The sequence below is a fragment of the Pinus tabuliformis genome, chromosome 4_1 (assembly GCF_031772625.1).
Source record: "Pinus tabuliformis cultivar Carrire ecotype Pingquan chromosome 4_1, CPIR1, whole genome shotgun sequence".
Taxonomy (NCBI): domain Eukaryota; kingdom Viridiplantae; phylum Streptophyta; class Pinopsida; order Pinales; family Pinaceae; genus Pinus; species Pinus tabuliformis.
This window is the reverse complement of record NC_142303.1, coordinates 291,917,363-291,945,043: the sequence shown is the minus strand read 5'-3', so window position 1 is coordinate 291,945,043 and position 27,681 is coordinate 291,917,363. Positions and strand designations below refer to the sequence as shown.

At 41.0% G+C, this 27,681-nt stretch overlaps 1 protein-coding gene across 1 annotated transcript in view; it reads left to right on the top strand.

The window, feature by feature from the left end:
- The window catches only part of BCE2 (2-oxoacid dehydrogenases acyltransferase family protein), a 211,242-nt gene that overhangs the window by 113,026 nt on the left and 70,535 nt on the right, over positions 1-27,681 (top strand). The window contains exon 6 of the mRNA XM_089419674.1: positions 27,492-27,580. Within this exon, the coding sequence (XP_089275800.1) occupies positions 27,492-27,580 (89 nt within the window). The remainder of the gene's footprint in view (positions 1-27,491; positions 27,581-27,681) is intronic.

Below are 27,681 nucleotides of genomic sequence, written 5' to 3'. Positions count from 1 at the left end.
TGCGAACCCATGTCCACAAAAGCTCTTAGTGGTGCCAAATACTTCGTCACCTTCATTGATGACCATTCCAGAAAGACTTGGATCTACTTTCTAAAAACCAAGGATGAGGTTTTTGGTCGATTCAAAGAGTTCAAGGCTCTAGTTGAGAATCTAACAGGAAAGAGGATAAAAGTGTTGCGCTCAGACAATGGTGGAGAATACATTGACAAGGACTTCACTGATTTTTGCGCAAGGGAAGGCATCAGAAGGGAGTGGACAACTCCCTATAATCCGGAGCAGAATGGAGTAGCAGAAAGGAAGAACAAGACTATTGTTGAAGCAGCCAGGGCGATGTTGTATGATCAAGATATGCCCAAATTCTTGTGGGCAGAAACATGTAGCATGGCAGTTCATGTTCAAAACTGAACTTCTCACAGGGCATTAGGTAAGATTACCTCGGAGAGTGTCTTCACCGGTAAGAAGCCTGAGGTGAGTCATTTCAGGATGTTTGGGAGTTTGGCACACTGCCATGTACCCGAAGAAAAGAGGAAGAAATTGGATCAAACTGCAGAAAAAAGATATCTTGTGGGATATAGCGAGAATGCTAAGGCATATAGGGTCTATCTTTCGGGGAATAGGAAGATCGTAATTCGACGGGATGTAAATTTCATTGAGGACAGAGATTTCAGGAAATCCCGAGAAATGCCTTCCGAAGAGCAGTCAAAGGATGATCCATTGGTGCAACCACTTCGACCAACATAAATCAACACCAATATTTCTCCTAAAGATAAAATTCCAGAGGTATCACAATAGGTGGAGTCTCAAGAAGAGGACGAGCAGTTAGATATACCCACTACCAGTGGAAGAACGAGCTGGGAACTTCGACAGATACTACAGATGCAGAGGATTTTGTTGGTGCACCTAGGAACGAGAAAAGGGAGCATAAACAGCCTGACAGATACCAACACTTGGTGGCTCAGGTTGGAGAACCCTCTAGTTTTCAGGAGGCCGTTCAACATCAATTATGGGTAGATGCTACGATGGAGGAATACAATTCCATAATGATCAATGATGTCTGGGAAGTGGTACCTAGGCCTCAGGATAGATCAATTGTAGGTTCGAGATGGATCTACAAAGTCAAATGTGCTGAAGATGGCAGTGTGGAAAAATATAAAGCTAGGTTTGTGGCTAAGGGGTATGCTCAGAATGAAGGGATAAACTATGAAGAAACCTTCGCCCCAGTAGCCAGGTATACTTCTATTAGATCTGTGATATCCCTTGCAACAGAGATGGGGTGGGAGATTCACTAGATGGATGTCAAGATTGTGTTCTTGAACACGGTGATAGAATAAGAAGTATACATTGAACAACGAAAGGGTTTTGAGACACATGAGATATGCAGGTTGAAGAAATCCTTGTATGGGCTTAAACAGGCACCTAGAGCATGGTACAGTCGAATTGATGGTTACTTGCAGAAGATGGGATTCGTCGAGAGTGACGCAGATCCTATCCTCTACTATCTGGTTTTGAAAATGAGCCTCTAATTCTAGTGTTATATGTGGATGATCTTTTTCTGACAGGCTCATTCGGTGTCATCAAAGACTGCAAGGAAAACCTAGCTACAAAATTCGACATGAAGGATTTGGGACGGATGCATTATTTCTGGGGTTGGGAGTTTGGCAGTGGAAGGGTGGGATTTTTGTTGGACAAGGGAGATATGCTACAGAGATTTTGAAAAGATTTAGAATGCAGCACTGTAGACCTATGGCTACTTCAATGATTACCAACTGGAAGAAGATTGATGCATCCGAAGATAAAGAAGTCTTCCACCTTGTACAGGCAACTCATAGGGTCCTTGATGTATCTCGTCAATACTAGGCCAGACATTTGTTACGTTGTCAACACCCTCGTTCAATTTATGGTGGAACCAAAGAGGGCGCATTGGGCAGCAGCAAAGCATGTTCTCAGATATATACGAGGAATAGTCAAGCATGGACTAATGTACACCCAAGACAATGACATCAGGCTGAGTGGGTTCACTGACGCAGATTGGGCTGGAAGTTCAATAGATCGGAAGAGTACCTATGGGTACTGTTTCAACATTAGATTGGGAATGACCTCCTGGTGTAGTAGGAAACAAAAATCTGTAGCTCTGAGCTCAGCTAAAGTTGAATATATGGAAGCTAGCATAGCTTCATGTGAAGCCATATGGCTTAGGATATTGCTTGTGAATCCATTGAGGAGAAGGATGGAAGCGACCAATAATTTGTGTGATAATTAGAGTTGCATCAAGCTCCCTAAGAATTCAGTTTTTCATGATCGGTTGAAGCACATTGACATCAGGTGTCACTTTATCAGAGACTGTGTCCAGCGAGGGGAAGTACAGTTGAGGTACACCTCGACAGGAGAATAGGTGGCAGACATTCTCACAAAGGCTCTAGGAAGAACAAAGTTTGTTTTAATCAGGGAGAAGATGGGGATGGTTAAGAATCCGTTTCAGTAGTAGAAGCGGATAGTATAGGGAGTTGTAGTGCAACAGTTAGCAGTGGCATTGCTATGGGCAGCATGATGCAGCATATTCAGAGGGAGCTGCAATACGAATGTAGCAATGATAGTTGCAATGTCATGGGCAACAGTACAGGTTGCAGTAGCGCAATAGATGAGGGGCAGCAGGTCGATCATCAACAACGCAGAGGACCGATGTCATGGATGAGATTTGATCTAGGTACAAAATTTTTGTGGAGGGGCTAGAATACATGAGATCTCCAAGACCTAGAAATCGTTTGGAGAAATTCCATCTGGATGATGAGTTACTAAAATAATTAATATTTTTAATGGGGTTCCTAAGTCTAAACTTAGGAAAATAAAAATATTAATGGGTATTAATAAAGATATGGGTAAGAAGCTTCTAAAAGACGAGGATCAAGTCCATTTTAATCTTAGTCGTTGATTAGGGACTTAATTTCGGCCGTTGATTCATCAACAAGAAAAGTATAAGAGAAGACTTGAGAGTCATTTAGAGGCACACCGAGCAAATACTCAGTGACCCGAGGGAAATTGATTCTCAAGGAGAACAAGTTCGATTTCAGAGGGAGAGTTGCAGGGTGAAGGAAGAGGAGGGTTTCAACATTAGTTAGAGACTGAGGAGGAGGTGATGCAGTGCCTCAAAGAGACAACGCAGAGGGAGGTCTTTGAGAGACAACGTAGGAAGGGACGCAATTCTCATGCAGTCCTCATGTAGATGATGTAGGGATGATGCAGTCCTCACGCAGATGATGGAGGGGTGATGCAATGAAGGCTAGAGGGTCTTCGGGGTGTCAGAATTTCTCCTAGTTGAGGGGGAAAATTATCTCAGGTGTTTTCTTGAAGGTTTCTCTATGTACTGCAAAATTATTGCTTGTAAAGAGATTGTTGCTGAAGAATAATAAATAAACCTTCATCTGCTGCACCATTTTCCCGCATTGGGTTTTTCCGGGGACAATTGTCCAAAAATAACTGTGTTGATCAGTGTTTTCAAAACCGTTTTTAAAAACCGGTTATCGGTCTAACTGGCTGGTCTAAACCGGCCAAAAAACCGGTTGGAAAGTCCATTTCGCCATTTTTTAGCCCTAACCGGTGAAAACCGGCCGGTTCCGTCCTAAACCGGCTGGTTTTAGGCACGCCCATCGAAACATGCAAAAAGCGGATTTTTGACTGTGGTTTAGGGGTTTTGGGGGGGAACTAAAGGTGTTTTCCCTCCAAAAACACCCTCTCCAAGCTATAAGAGACCCCGCTCACTCTCATTTGTCTCACACAATTGATTTGGAGTGTTTGTGAGTTTGTTTGTGAGCTTGGAGAGTGTGGAGTTTTTGCTGAAGTAGTCATCTTGGAGTTGGAGTTGGAGCTATTTTGGAGATAGTGTGTAGCTGTCAGTGGAGTTGCCATCTTCAAGAGGAGGCTAAGGAAGCTAGTTTGCATTTCCAGGTAAGGATTTGCACTTGATAATTCCTCATTTGAGTCTGCTGTCCATGATTTTTTTTTTTTTTTTTTTTTTTTGTGTTATAAACTTCTCACTTTTATGATCTATCATGTATGCTATAAACTCTCTAGCTCTATGCTATCAAATTTTGTAGCTTGCATGTGCATTTGTTTTCCTACATTTATCTTTGGTTTTCCATGTTGCTTAGCTGCAATTTTTTTTTAAATGGAAATTTTCTTTGCAAATTGTTATTATTTCAAGCAAACATGGCTCCAAAAGGAAAGGACAGTGCATGGGCTCATTGTGATGTAATTGATGGAAAAATGATATGCAAATTATGCCATAAATCTATTGGAGGTGGGGGTATTCTTAGGTTGAAACAACACTTGGCTGGGATAAGAGGCCAAGTAAAGCCATGTGATGCACCAAATGCACTGTTAGGTCCTATTAGGGCAGAATACATTTCCAAACTTGAAATTTTTTATGAGGATAAGGCTAGGGAGAACGCCATCCAAGATGACATTGCAAGGAAGAGGGAATTATTAGAAGCCATGAAAGAGAGTGGGTATGATGATTATGAGATTCAAGACTCCTCTTCTATCCCTTCCACCAATGACCCCTTTCACTATGTTCATCCTTCTGTTGGCCAACCATCAAAAGGAACAAAGAGAACAAACATCCAAAGTTATTTCTCATCTTTTTCCAACATTGCCTCTTCTAATCCCACTTCCTCCCAGCCAAATTCTCAACCCACTTTGGATCAACATTGGAAAAGACAATGCAAAGAAACTTCTCATCAATACATTGCTAGATGGTGGTATGATTCAGATATCCCATTTAATGCTGCTCGCTCACCTTATTGCCAAGCTATGTGGGACTCTGTTATAGCTGCAGGAAAGGGCTTCAAAGGCCCTAGTATGCATGACTTGAGGGGAGCTCTTTTGAAAAAAGAGATATCTTCCATTGATGAGTATTTGGTTGAGTTTAAAGATTCATGGCTCAAAACAGGTTGTTCCATTATGTCAGATGGATGGTCCGATGGAAAAAACCACACTATCATTAATTTCCTTGTTTCTTTCCCTCAAGGAATCATGTTTTTGAAATCAGTTGATGCATCTGATAAGGTAAAGGATGCAACCCTTCTATTTGAGCTTTTGGATAACGTTATTCAGGAAGTTGGGGAGCAGCATGTTGTGCAGGTCATCACTGATAATGCCTCAAACTATGTTCTTGCTGGAAAGATGGTTGAGACCAAATAGAATACCATATTTTGGACTCCATGTGCTGCACATTGCATAGACCTCATGCTTGAGGATATAGGCAAAGTGGAGTGGGTAAAAAACACCGTAGAGCATGCCAAGTGCATTACAAAATACATTTACAACCACTCATGGGTATTGAACCTAATGAGGAAACACACTGGGGGCAAAGAGCTTGTTAGGCCTGCAATTACGAGATTTGCAACTCACTTCCTCACGTTGCAATGTGTCAATGGTCAACATAAAAACTTGCAGAAAATGTTTTCCTCTGAAGAATGGTCTGAATCTCGGTGGGCTCGTAGACCAGATGGAAAAGACACCAAAAAGAAAGTGTTAGACACTTATTTTTGGAAAAGGTCTCTAGAGCTTGTGAAAATTATCGAGCCCCTTGTTAAGGTGCTAAGGTTGGTGGATGGGGAAAGATTGGCCATGGGCTACATTTATGAAGCTATGGATCAGGCAAAGGAGCAGATACGAGCAACTTACAAGGACAGGTTAGCTAAATATGGCCGTATATGGGAGATCATTGATAACAGATGGAACAATCAACTCCATCGTCCTATACATGCAGCTGGGTATTTTTTGAACCCAAAGTATCACTATAAAAATCGGCTAGGAGATCTGCATGATGGGGAGGTCAGAGCTGGATTGATTGATTGCTTGGAGCGCATGGTCCCTAGCCATGTAGACCAGTTGGAAATACATAGACAGCTTACTGTTTTCAATATGGCAAGTGGTACTTTTGGCAAAAACTTGGCAAAGATGGCAAGAGATGTGGACCAACCAGGTAAGAAATTCCAATTTCCATTTTGTTTTTCTTTTCAAGTTAAAATTGTTTACGTTCTTTACAATTCAAATTATAAACTAAGTTACTAATTAATGTCTTTTTCTTTGCAGCACATTGGTGGGAGTCATTTGGTGGCCAGTGTCCTCAATTGCAAAGGTTTGCAATTAGAGTCCTCAGTCAAACTTGCAGTGCTTCAGGTTGTGAGCGCAATTGGTCCGTTTTTGAGCGCATACACACGAAGAAGAGAAACCGTTTGGAACAAAAACGGTTAAATGATCTTGTTTTTGTGCAATACAACCTTCGACTGAGGAGGAACCAAATGATGAGCAAATCACCTGAACTAGATCCCATTGTGTTGGACGATATTGATCCAACATTAGAATGGGTGGAGGAGACTGAAGATCCTATGTTTGAGGCTGATTTTGATATCGACATGATTTTAGCGAGGGATGAAGGAGATTATGTGGCGGCATCAGAACCAGGATCAGTAGCAGCATCAAGGAAAGGCAAAGAACCAATGGAAGGCACTAGTCGTGCAGGTCGACAAACTTGTGCTTCCGTTAGGTCCACTTCTATTGTCATTGGTGGCATTGATACTGAGGTTGCAGATCAGGCTAAGGCATCCTCAGACTTTGAACCAGATGATGTCTATGTAGCTCCTGATGATGATCTTGTGTCTAGTAGTGGTGATGAACTTGATGATTGATCATGTGTACACTGTAGACTTGTAGTAGGCCAATGGCCTCATAGCTTGCAACATTGTTTTTGGACTTTATAGGCCATTTAGAGCCTCATTTCTTATGTATTTTTCTATTTTGTCGATGATATGTATTGTACTCGATGCCATTTTGATATATTCACCTTTACATGGTATATAAATGAGCAAACTTTGCATATTTTGTCTCTATTGGCTTGGAATCATGGTTTTACATCTTAAAAATAGTTTTGTTTCATTAAAAATTAATTATTTAATGTATTTTTTTAAAATCGGTTCATTTAGACCAAACCAGTCCCAGTTAGACTGGTTCCGGTCGGTAAACCGGTTCATTAGGTGGACCGGTCCGGTCACCGGTTCCGGTTTTAAAAACATTGGTGTTGATGTGATTGATTCTTATGCTTGTATATCACTGTTAATTTCTCTATGCTATTATGTGATAAATGCAGCAGAATTTATTTTAATGTTTATTGAGGGGTTTTGTAAATAACTTATTGTGGAAGATAAGTAGGAGAAATAAATCAGTTACTGCAGTAGAATTTCGTGTTAGAAATTTTCACATGGATGTCTTTGTCTTCGAAGTATTAATATTTCCGCTGCGTATACGACTTTTGGTCATTACATTGGTATCTAAGCCTCGTCTGATCCCGGTTTTTGGCCATCAAACTTCGTCAACATTGTTGTCGTCAATATTCAAGCGTTTTGCTACAAACTCGGAGTTTCTCCATTTTGCTAGTTTTGCTACTCAAGTTTGAGTTTCTCCATTTTCGCCAATTAGCCATTACAAAAAATATCAAAGTGAAAAAAATTATATAATTAAAAAAAACTGAGGAAAACAGATTATAAGAAATACTATAGGATAAATAAATAAATAAATAAACAATATATATTTATACCAAAAAAAAAATTAATTAAAAAACAAAAAAATAAAACAACAACGGCTTACCTTGTCGACCCTCACTCCCCGTTGTCATCTTCTAACCTTGGTACCATCCGGCAGTCATGTTAGTTTTTGGTAGCATCGGAAGTGCTCTAGCCTTGAAAATTGGTGGAGAGGCTTAAACACATGAGTTCTAAAGAACCCAGAAACCGTTTGGTGAAATTCCACCCGGATTGTATTTTATTAAAATAATTAATATTTTTAATGGAGTTCCTAAGTTTAAACTTAGGGAAATTAAAATATTAATGGGTATTAATCAAAATATGGGTGACAATGATTTAGAAGGTGGATGAAGTCATGTTTTAATATTTAGCCGTTGATTAGAGACTTAATCTCGGCTGTTGAAGACTCAACAGGAAAAGTATAAAATGGAGGCTTGGAGTTCATTTGGAAACATAGCGAGAGAGAGAGAGTTGATCTAGTGTTCGATTTCTAGGGCTAGGAAGCTGAGAAATTTGAACTAAGTGATCATTCAGCAGTAGAGGGGCAGTGAGAATCCGGGAGGACTTTTCGGAGAATACTGACAGAGAGGCGAAGAGAGCTTGCAGAGAGGCAACGTAGTAGCGGGAGAGCTGACGCAGAGGGCAGAGAAGGTGACACAGAGCCAACGTAGAAATAGCCGAGGTTAGCCAGTCTTGTGCTGGATCAACTGGAATTCTGCAGGGTGAAGTGAGGTAAAACTCACTCAGATTTTCCGCTAGTATTTTCTCTTAAAGGATTGCTAAATGAGCATCCTAGATTTGTATTCAGATATTTCTCCTGCATAATAATAAAACCCTCAAAGTTGCTGCACCGGTTTTCCCGCATTGGGTTTTTCTGGGGATTATTGTGTCCAAAAATAAGTGTGTCCTATGTATCTTGTTCTTCGCTCTATTTTCTGTTTCATGGGATCAAACATTTAATTAGTGCAAGCTGCATAAGTAATTTGCTTAAGTATTTAGAAGAATAACTTGATGAATGTAATTAAAAAATCAAGTAGCTGAAGTATATTCAGATTTGCTGCAATAGGGGTTCCTTCAGAGTGTAGGAATTTTCACGTGGTAACAAAGCATTGATTTTGAAACAGGAAAAGTAGATCCAGTGCTGAGCAGTGAGGCTGAAAGCTGCACTTGGCAACAATTTGAATTCCCTTGAAGGGATTGTGCAGTCCTTGCCGGGAAGCAGATCCGAGGAAATCTCTCTCTAAGTGAGACGACAGAGAGGTACGTTTTCCAGTTCGTGAGTTTGCAAAGGCATATGGAGTGACACAGAGCCTCGGTGCAGTGCTTGAAGGTCGCAGTTTCTGCCGGGGCAGAAATCCTTTGAAAAAGAACAAAGACACATAGAAGGGGAATCTTTCTCCTTCGATCACTTCCCGCTAGAAAGTTCGAGTTTCTTACTTGCTGAGCACTGAGCAGTGACTAGAGGAGTCAATTCGATAGTTGGGTGAGATGGCATCACATGGGCTCAGAGATCAGGACAGGTTGGACGAAGCCTCCAACTATGTCATATGGAAGACTAGAATCTTAGCTGTTCTAGAGGAATATGATCTCGAGGCCTACGTGAAAAGTGTTGTAGCTGTTCCTATTGACAACAATCAAAAGAAGAAGTACAAGGCCGAGCAAGGGAAGGGAAAGAGGCTCATTCTCGATGGAGTTCGAGATCATGTGGTCTCACACTTGCAGGGCAAGGATACAGCCCGAGAGATGTGGGAAGGCTTGTCTTCTCTGTATGAAGGCTCTTCTGAACAACAAAAGATGTATTTGAAGCAGAAGTTGCAACAGAATTTGATGCAGAAAGGAGAAGGGGTGAACCTCTATTTTCAACGTCTTCAGTACACTAGAGACCAGCTTGCTCTTGTATCTTGTTCTTCGCTTTGTTTTATGTTTCATGAGATCAAACATTTAATTAGTGTTGGCTGCAGAAGTAATTTACTTCAGTATTTAGAAGAATAACTTGATGAATGTAATTTAAAAATCAAGTGGAGTAGATTCAGGTTTGCTACAGTAGGGGTTCCTTTAGAGTGTAGGAATTTTCACAAGTCATTGTAGCCTCGACAATAACTAGACGACCGAGCCACTGTGGACACAGAGCAATCGTTGCCCGTTGGAGCAGTCACAGTGATAGAGCTGTTGTAACAAACAACGCCGCCCAAGCATTTCAACCACCATCACTGTGCAAAACACAACACATCCATCCATTGCCGCTTAACTCTATTGGAGCCCTTCAACGTGTTCCCTGTCTCACGTCCCTCTTATCGCGCTGACTTCAACATTGGGATCTCGACGATAGCAAAAACCTGTTGTGACCGTGTTGGTGCCCCGATCACCCCCCATTCTGCATTCATTGACATCGGCATTGTTTCCATCTGCGCCACCACCACGAACTCTACCACCATATACGACTTTTTGGTTGTTCATCCCTGTCAGCGATCACTTGCCATTCAGACCAGAGCTTTCACGACCATCTCCGTCTGCCCTGCACGATCTGCCCACATAAACTATTCCGGGCGTTGCCATACTCTTCGACCACCCAACAGCTACGCTGAAGGTTGCCAATATCATTAACATTCCAAAGGTTATGCTTATTAACCATATTGATTTGTTTAAAGTGATTAATATATCATTAGCATATTGTCCAAACAAGAGTTATCAATTTAAGTGGACGGTAATTAGCTCAATTTGAAGTTATAAGTCCGTACATTAATAGGGAAAAAAGGTTATATATATTTGTGAAGAATTAAAGAGGTGTATAAAGGAATATTATAATAAAAAAAGGGGGAGAAGCAAATTATATATATATATATATAAGGTTGATAGATGTATTTAAAATAAATAAATAAATAAATAAATAAAAACAGAAATCAAAAATCATTTGACGAAATTATTAACAAAGGAAAATGGAGTCTAATCAGGAAACAAGGGAAGGACGATTTTCCTATAAAGGTATATAAGTTATGAATCACAAACTAATTACATTTAAATGAAGTATCTAAGGAAAATGAATTAATATCGCTATTAGCACAAGCAACCAGGTAGATTATATTTAAAAAAAAGGTTTATAGATGTATTTAAAATAAATAAATAAATAAATAAAAACAGAAATCAAAAATCATTTGACGAAATTATTAACAAAGGAAAATGGAGTCTAATAAGGAAAGAAGGGAAGGACGATTTTCCTATAAAGGTCTATCAGTTATGGATCATAAACTAATTACATTTAAAGGAAGTATCTAAGGAAAAGGAATTAATATCGCTATCAGCACAAGCAACGAGGAAGATTACATCAACATTAATTTGGCCAATAACCTATTTTGTTGGAATTTCTAAGTCTGACACGTTAGAACCCCTTCATGCACTTTACTGATTTATTCCTACCTACTTGTTCTGTTAATTAACAAGTTATTTACCATGTAAATATTGGAAATAAATACAAGTACATGCTCAACACATTACAGATCATCAACTGAAGGAAATAGAAACAAGCACACAAGTGACACTGTTGTTTTTGGACTAATCTCCCCGGAAAAACCCAATGCGGGAAAACCAGTGCAACTATCTGAGGGTTTGATTTATTAAGCAGTGTCAGAATACAATCTGGGTGCCAAATTCGGCTCACCCAATAGAGAAAAATTTCGACAGTAGCACCTCTCTACTCGGAAGCAGATATTTCGGCTGAAACCCCGGATAAACACTCTGACAGCTCCATAGCTCCAATCTACCCCACGAAACCCCAGCGTCAGCTCTCCCGCCAGTTCCGGCAGTTCCCGACAATTCCGACTTCTGCCCTCTGCGTCAGCTTTCCCGGCTGTTTCGACTGTTTCGGCAGTTCCCGATGGTTCTGGCTTCTGCCCTCTGCGTCAACTTTCTCGGTGCTATCTCTGCCTCTCTACTTATGTATTCATTGCCCCTCAGCGGCAACTCTGATTACGGATTCTATCTCTCTTAGCAAATCCCGCTCTAGAGATTACAATAACTGATCACTCTAGTGTGTTCTCCAGGTGACCCTCAAGCCTCCTCTTATACTTTTCTTGTTGACAGATCAATGGCCGAGATTAAGTCCCTAATCAACGGCTAAGATTAGATCTGGCTTGATCCATGACTTTTGGACCATTCTAACACAGTTTTATATTAATTCACATTAATATTTTAATTTCCCTAAGTTTAGACTTAATGGCTTCATTAAAAATATTAATTATTTTAATATCTCCCAAACTGTTTAGAATTTGCCCAAACCCTTTCTGGGCATTGGAGATCTCATGTACCTTAGCCTCTCCACCAATTTTCGTGGCTAGAGCACATCCGATGCTACCCCAAATCAACATATTTAATTCTAGAGCCAAATATTAGTGAAAGGAAAAATATTTTTAGCCAAAAAGTATAAAATTAGTGATTTACAAGTGACAATATATCATTATGAGTACATATCTCAATTTCGTGTTGTAACTATGGATAATAGAAAGATTGACATCATGTTCGGTTAACCTTGGTTTAAGGATTTGGGTACATTCATGTTAAACATAGAGAAACAAATTTTGACGTTTCCTTATAAGGGGAAGATGGTCACATTTCGAGACATAACAAGTAAATCAAAATTAATAACATCTTCATTAAAAGAGTTTAAGGATATTTCATAATTGATGTTTCAAGATAATAAAAAAACTATATCAAAGAAGCAAAAAAAGCTTGAAGAAGTCATCTGCATTTGAGACAAAGAAATTTCGTGCCTCAGAGATCGCAATGAAAAACTACTCGAACAAGTCAAGAAAGCTAAAGCCACAAAGAAGGAACTCAAGAAACATTTATTTGAACAAGAAGAAGAAAATTTATGTTTAAAGAGCCTTAACCAAACATTATTAGAACAAATCAAAAAGTTAAAAGATGATGAGTCTACTAAGAATAAAGTCAACTATTTAGAAAAGGATGAACTTGTATGTCTAAGGAATCATAATCAAACCCTACTTACGCAAATTAAAAAACTTAAAAATGACAAGAAATCACCAAATAACAAGTTAGAACAACTCCGAGGTGAAGTATTGAAGTTATCAGTCGTTTCAATCCAAGTTGAAGATAAAGGAATAAATACTGATCCAGTCAATATCACAAGTAAGGAAGAAGAAGAATCTAGAGAAGTTAAAACATATGTAGAAGTTGCAGTTCAAACGATGGACATTCCAAATGATGATTCAGTCGCCCACTCAACAACAACAATGCTTGAAGAAAATAAGGAATCAACCACTAACATGATAAGGGAAAGCCAAACCAAAGGAGCTATGTATCGACATCCGAATCACAAGAGCAGACTTTCCAATCAACCTACGTACCAGTATCACTCGGAAAATAAATGACAAATTTGTGTTCCTAGGAATAATGAAGTTTGTAGAATCCAATCATACGATAACTATTCACCACACATCTCCAAAGATCAGAAGACTCCCCAGGAGATTAATCTAGGATGGTCTGATCCGTTCTCAATAAGACAATTTTGTCTATCACTCAAAGTATCATATCGTCTTGTATCAACAAAGATGAAAGTTCAGAGACGAGAGGATGTTCTCAATAAGCTTTGAGGACAAAGCTTCTTGAAGGGAGAAGCATTGTTATGAATATAATTCATATAGAAATAATAATAAATATAAATATAAATAATAAGTAATTAACTAATGGTTAGTTAGTTAGTAATGAAAAGGCATGTCTTAGAGACATGACCGTTCGTGGAATGACACCTGCCTAGGGTATATAAGAAGGCCCTCATTTTCAATTGTAATCATCTTATATGAATTTTTTTATATAGTATACAATTTACAACTACCGTCCTACGATAGATGTATTTGTCTTCGAAGTATTTTAAATATTTCCGCTGCGTATACGACTTTTGGTAATTTCATTCACCCCCATTTTACCGTATATATTATTAACTTGTATAAACTAGGCTTTGTTACAATACAATAGGCCAATACCATGGCTTATCAATACCATATGCCCCCAAAACATAACTTATTTCACAATCAAAATATTTTATAACAATATGAAAATATTCTTAACCATGAATATTCACCCCCACTTTACCATTGATATTATTAACTCGTAAATAAGATTTGTTACAATATCAGGGGCCAATGCCATGGCTTATCAATACCACATGCCCAAAAAACATAACCTATTTCACAATCAAAATATTTTATAACAATATGACAAGATTCTTAGCCATGGATATTCACCCTCACTTTGCCATTGATATTATGAACTTGAGAATAGACTTTGTTACAATATCATGGGCTTGACTTATCAATACCACATGCCAAAAAATCATAACTTATTTCACAATCAAAATATTTTATAAAAATATGACAAGGTTCTTAACCATGGATATTCACCCCCACTTTCCCATGCATATTATTAACTTGTAAATAGGCTTTGTTATAGTACCATGGGCCAATACCACATGCCCAAAAACCACAACTTTTTGCACAATAAAAATATTTTATTTTAATTTAATTCTATGACCTATTTTTGATTGAAACTAAAAGGAAAAATGTTAAAATTACTTTCGAGATATATCTAAATCCTCTAAGCACTACTAAAAATATTCCCATAGAAATTAAATTAATGTTTCACTAAAATTAAAAATGAGAATACTTTTATATTTAAAGTTGTGAAATGTATATACTATAAATAGTATTATTAAGAACCAACAAAGATCCTTCCTAACTAAGAATCCGAGTGATGAGAGCAAGAAAAGTGACTAACAATAATAGAGGAAAGATAGTGCATGATTTTTTAAAGTTTTTCATTATTGTATTTTCTTGACATGATTGATCCAAAATATAGGTTTAATATTTTACAACCAATTGAGTTTTTATTTTTTATTTTATTTTTTTATTTAATTTAGATACTTTCTTAAACACAATACAATGGGATCAAATTTAAGAGAGGGGGGAGGGACGGAGAGGGAGGGAGATAGTGACAAAGCTGGAGAGAGAGAGAGTAACAAGGGAGAGATGGAGAGAGAGTGACAGAGAGGGGAGAGAAGGGTAAGAGAGAGAGGGGGACATAGAGATGGAGGGGAGAGAGAGAGGGAGATAGAGAGAGAGATGGGGGGGAGAGACAAAGAAAGGTGGGAGAGGAAGGAAGAGACAGAGGACTCAAGAGAGAGGAGGATAGAGAGATGGAGTTGGGGGGAGAGAGGGAAGGAAGAAAAAAGACATAGAGGGAGAAAGGTGGAGAAAGAGAGGGAGTGACAAGGGAGCGATGGAGAGAGTGAGAGTGGGTGCCAAGAGAGAGAAAGAGAGAGAGGAGAGAAAGGGAAGAGAGAGAGAGAAGGGGAAGAGGGAGATGGAGAGGAAGAGGGAGGGGTGTTGATTTTGGGTAGCATTGGATGTGCTCTAGCCTTGAAAATTGGTGGAGGCTAAGGTACATGAGATCTCCAAAACTCAGAAATCGTTTGGAGAAATTCCACCTGGATGAGGAGTTATTAAAATAATTAATATTTTTAATGAGTTCCTAAGTCTAAACTTAGGAAAATAAATGTGTATTAATATAATATGGGTGAGAAAGTTCTAAGTGACAAGGATCAACCCAGTTCTAATCTTAGCTGTTGATTAGGGACTTAATCTCGGCCATTGAATTGTCAACAAGAAAAGTATAAGAGGAGGCTTGAGGGCCAGTTGGAGATACATCGAAGTGATCAAAGAATTTGATTTTCTGGCGCGAGGTTTGCTGAGGAAATTGAGTTAGTGATCAGAGTTGCAGTGAGGGGCAGTTCAGCGAGGGATTTTCATCCGAGGCTGAAGAATACATAACAGAGAGGCAACATAGTGCCGGGAGAGACAGCGCAAGCCCTAGAAGGGTTGACGCAGAGGCTGAAGAGCTAACGCAGAGGACGCAGAAGCCGTAGAGGCTGACACTGGGCCTCAGAGGTAGCGCTGGGGAGATTCTGTGCGACAGACTCTGAGCCGGGGAGGGTGACGCAGATCCTAGAGGAGTGACGCAGTTCCAGGGCAGTGCTTGGAGCAACTTTTGCTGTCCAGCATGGGGAACAACTAGAGTCACTGTGGGGTTTGATCATCCGATTGCTGATTTGCCGGAATATCCGTCTCCGGATAGAGGTACTACTACCGAGGATATTCTCTGTTGGGTGAACCATTTCTAGCACCCTAGTTGTATTCACAAATCTGTTTGATAATACAAACTCTCTATATGCTGCACCAGTTTTCCCGAATTGGGTTTTTTCGGGGACGATTGTCCAAAAATAACGGTGTCCTTTGTGTTATTGTCTCAGTTTATTTCAGTGCATGATATATATATTTGTGAAGGCTGCAATAGTGTTTACTTCGATGTTTATGCAGTTAAATAACTTGTTAATGTAAAGAACAAGTGGGAGATTGTAAACCAGTAAATGTAGTAGGGGTTTCTGATGTGTTAGGTTCAGAAATTTTCACATGGTATCAGAGGGATTGCAGATCATAGGTGACTGAAGACTACCAGCCAAGAAATCTAGAGAATTTGCAACAGAAAAGCAGCTGTCCCAAGTGACAGCGCTGTTCCAGAGTCAGAGATGCAGAAGGAGGAGTGACATAGTGCAGAGAAGGTGATGCAAAGGCTCACGCAATGCCTGCGTCATCACTTTGAGCAAGGTGAAGGTGACGCAGTAGCTGGGAGGAGCCCACGTAGTAGCTACGTCAACTGTCTAGGCCAACGCAGAGGCAGATCAGGCTTATGCAGTGCCAAGTCATCTTTTTGAGCCATGAAGGATTGATGCAGTGGCCAGGAGGAGCTGATCCAACTCTCACTTTGATTGCACAGAGCAAAAAGGGCTCAGATTCTTTAGTTTTTGGGGCTAAGGGAGCTGAGTAGATTTCGATTTGAGGAGCTGGTGGGATGTTGTTTCTGTTAGTGCAAAACAATGTCTAAGGAGAGTGAACCAAGTTAGAGGGAAGCACTACCTCGACAGATTTCTAGCCAAGAAATCTAGATCCGGGTTGCAGAGACAAAGGAGGATTGGAGAGGAGTGATTCGATAGTTGGCCAGAGGATTTCCGAGAGGGAAATCAGGACTCAGAGGGAGTCTAGAGAAGAGGAGCAAAGATGTGTTGATTTGGGGTAGCATCGGATGTGCTCTAGCCATGGAATTTGGTGGAAAGGTTGGGGCACATGAAATCTCCAATACCCAGAAAGGGTTTGGGCAGATTCTAAACAGATCAGGAGATATTAAAATAATTAATATTTTTAATGGAGTCCCTAAGTCTAAACTTGGGGAAAATAAAATATTAATGTGTATTAATATGAATTTGTGTTAGAATGGTCCAAAAGACATGGATCAAGTCAGATCTAATCTTAGCTGTTGATTAGGGACTTAATTTCGACCGTTGAGATGTCAACAGGAAAAGTATAAGAAGAGGCTTGAGGGTCACTTGGAGAACACACCAGAGTGATCAGTCATTCTATTCTCTAGAGTGGGGTTTACTAAGAGAGATAGAATCAGTGATCGGGAGAGCAGTTGAGGGGCATTGAGTACAAAAAAGCAAAGAAAGTTGAGATTGTCCCGAGAGAGCAGTGCAACAGCCAAGGAGAGTGCCACAAAGCCAGCATGGGCTCACGCAGAGGCAACCAAGTATTGCGTAGAGCACCAGAGAGGCCAACATGTTTGACGCAGAGGACTAGAAAGTTGACGCAGGGCCTCTTGGCGCTGACGCAGACCAAGAAAGGCTGACACAGGGCCAACGTGAGACAGATAGGGGTTGACGCAGTCTAGATTGAGCAGACGCTGGGGTTGCAGAGCAGTTTTGTGCTGAGGAGCTGCTGGAAGGATTTTCCAGGGTTTCGGCCAGGATATTTCTCTCAAACTGTGAGGTATAGCTACTAAGGAAATTATCAATTGGGTACGCCAATTTCGGCACCCAGATTGTACTCTGATATTGCTTAATAAGAAAAGCCTTAGATAGCTTCACCGATTTTTCTGCATTGGGTTTTTTCGGGGACATTGGTCCAAAAATAATGGTGTCATGTGGTGTGTTTGTTCTTGTTTCTTTTAGTTGCTGATCTGTAATATGTTGAGCTTACACTAGTGTTTATTTTCAGTATTTACTTTGCAAATAACTTGTTAAAGAAAAATAACAAGTAGGTAGGAATAAATCAGAAAAAGTGCATGAAGGGTTTCTAAGTAAGTAAATTTAGAAACTTCAACATGGTATCAGAGCGTGATTGTAGATCACAGGAGGACTAAAAGACATCAGCTGAGCGGAGCAATAGCAGCAAAAAACAGTTGTCCCAAGGTGACAGACGTTGTTTCTAGCAGCGCAGAAGCCAAGATGTGTGACGCAGAGCCAACCAGAGCCACGCAGAAGACGCCGGGAGCTGCGCAGAGCCTCAGAAAGGCCAGCGTTGCTGACATAGAGGGCCAGAGGGCTGACGCAGACCCATTTGGGGTGATGCAGAGCCAGCGTGAGGCAGAGAGGCGTTGACGCAGTTCACAGCGAGGCAATCACTGGAGTCTAGAAGGCTGCAGAAATATTGTAGAGTGGAGCTGGTGAGGTAATGTAGTCAGAACAGTACTTGACAGAGCAGGGCCAGAGGAGTTGTTACCGAGGGTTTCTAGCCGAGGAACCTGGATCAACAGTGCAGTTGCACAAGACGATCAGAGTAGAAGGCATCTCGACAAGCGACAAAAGGATTTCCAAGAGGGCAATCAGGACTCAGAGGGAGTCTAGAAGAGAGCTTCCAGACGGGAAGTAGAGACTCAGAGGAGTCGAACAGAGAACTTCCAGGAGGGAAGTAGAGGAGCGTCATGGCACTAAACGAGGTAAGAGACCGGGATAGACTGAACGGAGCATCGAACTTTGCAGTCTGGAAGGCCAGAATCTTATCAGTGCTTGATAGGAATCGTGTCAAGAACTTCGCCTTGAAGGTTATAGCTATCCTAGTCGACCTCAATGATAACGACAAATACGAAGAGGCGATGGCATTATCCTTGATGGGGTCAAGGATCATGTGGTACCACATATAGCTGAGAAGGAAAAGACAGTTGAGATGCAGGAGGCTCTTAAGAACTTGTACTAGCATACTTCTGTGCAAAGAATATTGCTGCTCGAGAACCAAATGAGGTCATATCAGATGAAGAAGGGTCAATCTATTGACACCTTCCTCGGAGGACTGAATGAGATTCGAGACTAGTTGACTACTACAGGAGCGACACCGGATCAGGAGCTTATGGTGAGGACAACCCTGAATGCTATCTCAGAAGATTGGGAAGTGTTTGTCCAGAGTATATTGGGCAGAGGGACTCTCCCACCTTGGGATGAGATGTGGGCAGCTCTTTGCCAGGAAGAGAACAAACGGCAATCGAAGACAGGTAGTAGCAGCAAAGGGATCAAGGTCAAGCAGGAGGAGGAGGATGTGGCCCTAACATCTAAGGGAAAGCAGGAGAAGCGGAAGAAGAAAGATCTCTCCAAGATTAAGTGCTTCCACTGTGGGGAGATGGGTCATTATGCGACCCAATGCCCAAGGAAGAAGAGTAAGGGAGAGTCTTTCGAGACTAAGGCAGTGCCAGCACGGGCAAAGAAGGAAGTTTTGACAGATGATGACTGTGCCATGAGTGCACACGCACCACTTGAGCAGAAGTGAGGAGACATCGAGTTGTAGTCAGGTGGACTACAGGTGATGAGGGGCAAGATCCTTGAGGTACCCAGCCTCTTGGATTAGACCTTGCTACGAGAGCCCCGACAAGGAGTGTCAGGACTGGCTGGGTGGGTAGAGATGGATTGGGATGGAGCGGCAGAGAGAGCCATAGTGCAGGAGTCCCAAGACAGTGCAGAGCTAGCAGGTTGCAGCAATGCGAGAGGCACAAGAGTGTTGCACCAGTGTTGGAAGGCACAGAGAGGTGTGCAACGGTGCGAGATGCAGGGAGTTGTTGCAGTAGCGCAGAGGTAAGAGAAGGAGCACTTGTCAGCGGCAGAGGGAGCTTCAACATCAGCGGGTGTTTCTAGCCCAATAGGGAGGCCAGTTAGGAGATCAGTTACTTACTTCTCAGTAACTGAGTTGCAGTGCAACAGTGGGCAGCACGATGTAGCATGATGAGAGGAGGTGCAGTGTGGATGCAGTGCTGGGAGAAAGGACCAGTAGCAACACAGATGCAGAGGGAGCTGTCGTACAGATGCAACAGTGGCAGTGGCAGAACCATGGGCAGCAGTGCTGGAGGCAGTAGTGCAGGGGATGTTGGGCAGGAAGGCCTAACATCAACACAGGTATCGACGCCGGATGATCAGAGTAATACTCAATGAGGAGTATTGCTAGAGCACAATCCTTGCTAAGAGGGAGTGTTGATTTGGGGTAGCATCGGATGTGCTCTAGCCACGAAATTTGGTGGAGAGGTTGGGGCACATGAGATCTCCAATACTTAGAAAGGGTTTGGGTAGATTTTAAACAGATCAGGAGATATTAAAATAATTAATATTTTTAATGGAGTCCCTAAGTCTAAACTTAGGGAAAATAAAATATTAATGTGTATTAATATGAATTTGTGTTAGAATGGTCCAAAAGACATGGATCAAGTCAGATCTAATCTTAGCCGTTGATGAGGGACTTAATCTTGGCCGTTGAGATGTCAATAGGAAAAGTATAAGAAGAGGCTTGAGGGTCACTTGGAGAACACACCAGAGTGATCAGTCATTCTATACTCTAGAGCGGGGTTTGCTCTAGAGAGAGAGCAATTGAGGGGCATTTAATACAGAAAAACAGAGAAGGCAGAGATTGTGCTGGGAGAGCAGTGCAGCAACCAAGGAGAGTGATATAGAGCCAGCAAGGACTCACACAAGGTCACGCAGAGGCAGCCAAGTTTTGCGCAGAGCACCAGAGAGGCTAGCGTGTCTCACGCAGAGGCCCAAAAAGCTGACATAGGGCCTCCTGGGGCTGACGCAGGCCAAGAAAGGCTAACGCAGGGCCAATGTGAGACAGAGAAGGGTTGACGCAGTCCAAATTGAGCAGACGCTGGGGTTGCATAGCAGTTTTGTGTTGAGGAGCTACCAGAAGGATTTTCCGGGGTTTCAGTCAGGAGATTTCTCTCAAATTGTGAGGTATAGCTGCTAAGTTGGGTAGGCCAGTTTCGGCACACAGATTGTACTTTGATATTGCTTAATAAGAAAACCCTCAGATAGCTGCATTGGTTTTCCTGCATTGGGTTTTTCTGGGGACATTGGTCCAAAAATAATGGTGTCATGTGGTGTGTTTGTTCTTGTTTTTTTTAGTTGCTGATCTGTAATATGTTGAGCATGCACTGGTGTTTATTTTCAGTATTTACTTTGTAAATAACTTGTTAAAGAAAAATAACAAGTAGGTAGGAATAGATCAGAAAAAGTGCGTGAAGGGTTTCTAAGTAAGTAAATTTAGAAACTTCAACAAGATGACAGTGAATGGATTGAGGGATTAGGACAGATTGGACGAGGCTTCCAATTTTGTCATCTGGAAGGCTAGGATCCTGGCAATCCTGCATAAACATTGCATCAAGGACTATGCCTTGAAAATAGTAGCTGTCCCAGTTGACCTTGATGCAAATGAGAAGTATGAGGACGCCCAGGCAAAGGCGAAATGCATGATCCTAGACGGGGTCAAGGATCATGTAATACCACATTTTGCTCAGAAGACAACAACAAGGGAGATTTGGAAACCCTGACCACCTTATACCAGGGCTCTTTCGTGCAACGAAAGATGTTATTGGAGAATCCACTGAGGTCATACCAGATGCAGAAAGGAGAGGAGATAGATCCCTTCCTTCTCAGGTTGCAAGGGATTCACGACCAACTTACTTTCGTGGGGTCTACACCGGATCCAGAGTTCATGGTTAGGACTGCCCTAAATGCAGTCTCCGAGGAGTGGGAGACATTTGTCTAAAGCATTTTGGGCAGAACAACTCTCCCCAGTTGGGAGGAGATGTGCGCAGCTCTTTGACAGGAAGAGCTTAGGAGATTGACCAAGGCAGGGAGTAGCGGTAAGGGAGTTCGAATCAAGGAGGAGGAGGAGGATGCAACTCTCGAATCAGCAGGACAACAGGGAGTTTAGAAGAGGAAGAAGAAATACATCTCCAAGGTCAAGTGCTTCAACTGTAGGGAGCTGGGACATTATGCCGCTCAGTTCCCCAGGAAGAAAGGTAAGGGAGAAGCTTCTGACTCAAAGGCTGCTCTAGCAAAGGCAGAGAAGGATGTCGAGACTGATGACGATTGTGCCATGAATGTTCATGCACCTCTAGAGAAGAGGTGGGGAGACATGGAGCTGTAGACAAGAGGACTACAGAATGGGGGTAGGATCCTTGAGGTGCCCAAACTCTTGGATCACATGTGGCTATGGGAGCCCTTAATGACAGTAGAATGATGACAGGTGTCGGGTGGAGCAAGGTGTGATGGAGCGATAAGGCAATGCTAGAGTGTAGAAGTCTGTAGCAGTGTAGTGGAGGTTGCAGAAGTACGAGAGGCACAGAAGAGGTTGCAGCATCGTAGTGGCAGTAGAGGGAGCACAAGATAGCAGCAGAGGTAGCTTTAGCATCACGAGGCTTCTAGAATGACTAGGATGTCAGTGATTGGGTGAAGTCAATTACTTGCTTCTCGGCAACTGAGTTGCAGTGGCAACAGTTAGTAGTGGCAGTGCTATGGGCAACATGATGCACATTTTGAGAGGGAGCTACGGTACAGATGTAGAAGTGGCAGTGTCATGGGCAGCAGTACAGGAAGCAACAATGCAGTGGATGTGGGGCAGCAGGCCAAGAATCAACACAGAGGACCGATGCAGAGGATTAGTGTGATGCATCTATGGTGAAGCATTGCTAGAGCACATTCCTCGCTAAGGGGGAGTGTTGATTTTGGGTAGAATCGGATGTGCTCTAGCCTTGAAAATTGGTGGAGAGGCTAAGGCACATGAGATCTCCAAGGCCCAGAAATTGTTTGGAGAAATTCTACTCGGATGAGGAGTTATTAAAATAATTAATATTTTTAATCAATTCCTAAGTCTAAACTTAGGAAAGCAAATGTATATTAAATTTAATATGGGTGAGAGAGTTCTAAGTGATGATGATCAAGCCAGTTCTAATCTTAGCCGTTGATTAGGGACTTAATCTCGCCCGTTGAATTGTCAACAGGAAAAGTATAAGAGGAGGCTTGAGGGTCAGTTGGAGATACACCAAAGTGATCAAAGAATTCGATTTTTTGGGGCGAGGTTTGTTGAGGAAATTGAGTTAGTGATCAGAGTTGCAGTGAGGGGCAGTTCAGCAAGGGATTTTCATCCGAGGCTGAAGAATACATAGCAGAGAGGTAGCGTAGTGTCGGGAGAGACAACGCAGGCCCTAGAAGGGCTGACGCAGAGGCCGAAGAGCTGACGCAGAGGACGTAGAAGGCTGACGCAGGTGACGCAGAAGCCGTAGAGGCTGATGCTGGGTCTCAAAGGCAGCGCTGGGGAGATTCTAGGGGGCAGACTGGGAGTAGATCAACAAAATCTGAACCGGGGAGGGTGATGCAGATCCTGGAGGAGTGACGCAGTTCGAGAGTAGTGCTTGGAGCAGCTTTCGCTGCCCATCATAGGGAACAACCAGAGTCACTGTGGGGTTTGATCATCCGGTTGCTAATTTGCCGGAATTTCTGTCTCCGGATAGAGGTACTATTGCCGAGGATATTCTCTGTTGGGTGAGCCATTTATGGCACCCTAGTTGTATCCACAAATCTGCTTAATAATACAAACCCTCTATATGCTTTACCGATTTTCCCAAATTGGGTTTTTCCGGGGACGATTGTCCAAAAATAATGGTGTCCCTTGTATTATTGTCTCAGTTTATTTCAGTGCATGATTTGTATATTTGTGAACGCTGCAATAGTGTTTACTTCGATGTTTATGTAGTTAAATAACTTGTTAATGTAAAGAACAAGTAGGAGATTGTAATCTAGTAATTGCAGTAGGGGTTTCTGATGTGTTAGAGTTAGGAATTTTCACAAGGGGGAGAGAGATAGATATGGAAAGAGTGTGTGTATGTTTGGGGGGTGACATAGAGAGAGGGAATAAGCAAGAGACACATGATACAAATAAAAATGTTATATAGTATTATATAACTAGCCTAGATCCACCTTAACCTCGAATCTATCAAGCGCCAAGAGGGATCAAATCTCTCAAGGTGCAAACCTTTCCTCAAGTTTTGCACTCAAAAAAGAGGTTTGCACCTCGAGAAAATGGATCCATCTCGACGCTTGATAGATCCGGGGTTAAGATGGATCTAGGCTGGTGTTTTAGTATTCACTGGTATTTTTCCACTTAAGAATATTACACTTAGGCTGACTTCAATGGCTGCTCTTTCAACAAGAAGGCTCTTTTGATCCCATGTTGAATTTTCTACAAGAGCACAATAGAATACTATTTTCTGCCAGATAATTACTACCTAATGATTCTTCACACCATTGATATCATTGAGCAATGCCATTGATATCAATAATAAATGTAGCAGAAACACTAAAGATCAAAGAAAGACAACCAAGCACAATGAGACAATATTTTTCCTCGGGAAACCCAACCTTGGGAGAAAACCCAACAACTGTTCCTAGGAGAAACTATTCATCAACAAGGTTTACAAATCAACAATTTTTGGAAACTTGTGTCAAGTACAAATCCAAATACTAGTCAAAACCTGGTCAAAATAGCAACACGTTAACGCTGGTCAAACTAGCCAAAATGCACAAAAGTCAACATTGGTCAACTAGTCAACTTGCAGTCAAACTTTTGGTTAACTGTGGTCAGATTTCTGTACGCGTGGTACCCTCTTGTATCTCAATCAAATCTTGGTCAAACTTGGCCCAAAACAGTCTGGTCAACTCAAGTCAAACTTGATCAAAAGAGAGAGAAACAACTTTGTCAAAATAGTCAATTCGTCCTCCTTTTCTCTACACGTGCGACTATAAAGAGACCTCAGAAATACGAAGAAGAAACTTGCTTGCTTGGTGGTGAAAATGAGATGTCACATCAAATATATATACTAGTCGAATGGGGGTGAATTACCTAAGGGACACACCCTTTCATGTGGCTGGGCCGACTTGTCTTCTTGGGTTGATTCAATGCCCCAAAATATAGGTTTTTAATTTTAATTTTCTTAGGCCGACGTGAAGTCCTCTAGCTTAGTCAAATCTTGGTCAAACTTGGCCCAAAAAATAACCTAGTCAACTAAGTCAAACTTGATTAAAAGAGAGAGAAACAACTTTGTCAAAATAGTCAATTCGTCCTCCTTTTCTCTACACATGCGGCTGTCAAGAGACCTCAGAAATACGAAGAAGAAACTTGCTTGCTTGGTGGTGAAAATGAGATGTCACATCAAATATATATACTAGTCGAATGGGGGTGAATTACCTAAGGGACACACCCTTTCATGTGGCTGGGCCGGCTTGTCTTCTTGGGTTGATTCAGTGCCCCAAAAAATAGGTTTTTAATTTTAATTTTCTTAGGCCGACGTGAAGACCTCTAGCTTAGTCAAATCTTGGTCAAACTTGGCCCAAAAAATAACCTAGTCAACTCAAGTCAAACTTGATCAAAAGAGAGAGAAACAACTTTGTCAAAATAGTCAATTTGTCCTTCTTTTCTCTACACATGCGGCTGTCAAGAGACCTCAGAAATACGAAGAAGAAACTTGCTTGCTTGGTGGTGAAAATGAGATGTCACATCAAATATATATACTAGTCGAATGGGGGTGAATTACCTAAGGGACACACCCTTTCATGTGGCTAGGCCGACTCGTCTTCTTGGGTTGATTTAGTGCCCCAAAAAATGAGTTCTTAATTTTAATTTTCTTAGGCCGACATGAAGACCTCTTGGCATGCGGGAATACCTTCCGATGCTACTCAAAAATAAAAAATTGCTAGGGTCTATATCTCATGAGATGAGTCATGGACCTTGGAAAGAACAAATTTCCCTTTGTTCGCTTGATGGAAAATAGTCATAGTATCCTTAGAGCTCAATCCCTTAACTCACTTTTTAACAATGAGAGTTCAATGACCAAAAAATTGGTTGTTATCAGGTGACAATGACAAAGATATGGCGATAATTTTCAAATTACCACAATAATTACCTAAATTATCGTGATAATTTCAAAAGGAAAATAATCACGATATATACTAGTAATATTATTGCCAATGATAGTTTTGGCGATATTATCTTGATAATGTTGATAATATCGCGATAAGTGCAAGACTGTGTTAAATCACTATTGTGGCCAAGGGTGCACAGAGTAGGAACATCATTTTCCGAAAATCCTCGGGAGCGACACATCCCGAGAACATCTATTATATATATATATATATATATATATATATATATATATATATATATATATATTGCATAGGGCCTTAAGAGAGGTTCCAGTGGACTAGGATCAAAGATTAACTCCCCAAGTAAGGTGAGAGAACAAGATCATGGTCAACGTTTGTCAATCTTCCAGATCACCCCATATTCCATACTAAATGCCCAAGAACAAACAAGTATAAGCACCTGATTGCAAAATGACCAAAGTACCTATGAGTGGAAGCCCACCTTCGTTCACGTGCTCATGCTGGATGGGTGAGAAGAAAATGGATGTTGCAAATGGCGGAGATATATGGCATATCAGTAGCTAGTGGTGGCTGTCGGGGACTGCTGGCTGTCTGGCTGCCTTGCTGGGTGTCAAGTGTGGGAGAAAAGTTTTCTCATATGGGGTGACCCATTTTGGTGGATGATAGGCCCCATATCCGATATTGCAAAAGTCATTGGGTAATCAGTGAGTCCACAATTAATTGGCGAGTCAAAAAGAAACTGGCATCTCACCCCAAAAAAATGTTAGAAAATTATATGAAATTCAAAAATTGTGAAACATGATTATTTGGATTTTTTGCTTGTTGAGAAATACATCTTATAGGATCTCTTTAGCAATGCTACAATGCTATTAGGGGTGTCGCTATGCTGCCAAAGTGACCCACATTTTGCACCTCACCTCATCCACACCCACCTGAGGGGTTTTGCACTTGGGTTTTCACATTGAGACAAGCCTGATCACCTCATTGCTTGCCACTAGACCACATTCTCGTGGGGTATTTTTTGGAATTACTTGTGAGTCTCCCCATTTATTGCGGATTTGCTTTTAGAAAGAATTGCTGGTCAGACCCCAACTTCAGAATATAGTTAGGTTTTATATTCTTTTTTCATTTGTTCTTTCAGTTTCTTGTTTTAACGACTTGTCATTTTTTTGATCTTTTTCCCCCAATTTTAATTCTCTCGACACTTGTGGACTCATTGCCAAGTATAAGTTTTGCAACAGTGCCCATAACTAGTAATTTCATATGGAATGATGAGTTGTATATGATGTAGTTGCAATTAGAGTGATAGCTTCATTTAAGGCTATGTTTAAATCATCTCAATAAGAATCCTTAAAGATGATATTTTAACTAGTAAAATATTATGTGACCATACTTGTGTTAGATCATAGATGACCACTTTTAATGCTGGGTTATAACAACCACATGTTATGATTTGTTTAAATCTATCATAAACCCACTTGCTTAAAATGAGTAGATTTAATTATTGATTCTGTCGTCTTATTTGATTGTCCTTATCTTTGATGTTCACATGGCAAGACTATCATGGATTTTCTGAGTTTATTTGGATGGGAAGATCCTATATCTAATGGGATGGTCTCATTACGTGCCATGGCTTATTAATTGAACTACTAGCATATTCATTTCAAATCCATTTTGAGGGAGCTTTTTTTAGTTGGCCACAATACGATTAAATCATAAACCTAGAGTTCCTAAATTTATGTATGATGTATATTTTTTTCTTATTGTTTTTTCCCTTTTTGTTGCTACTTAATTGCAATTTGACAACTTTCGTGCAGGTTCACACAATATAGGAGTTGCCATGGCAACAACTCATGGCTTGGTTGTCCCCAACATAAAAAATGTTCAATCACTATCGATATTGGAGGTTTGTCTCCTTACCTATGCCTTACCTAGATAATGAAAGCCATTCTGCTTTTTTTGTCAAAATGTGTTTGAGAATCTGAGATAAGTGGGTGCACGATACAT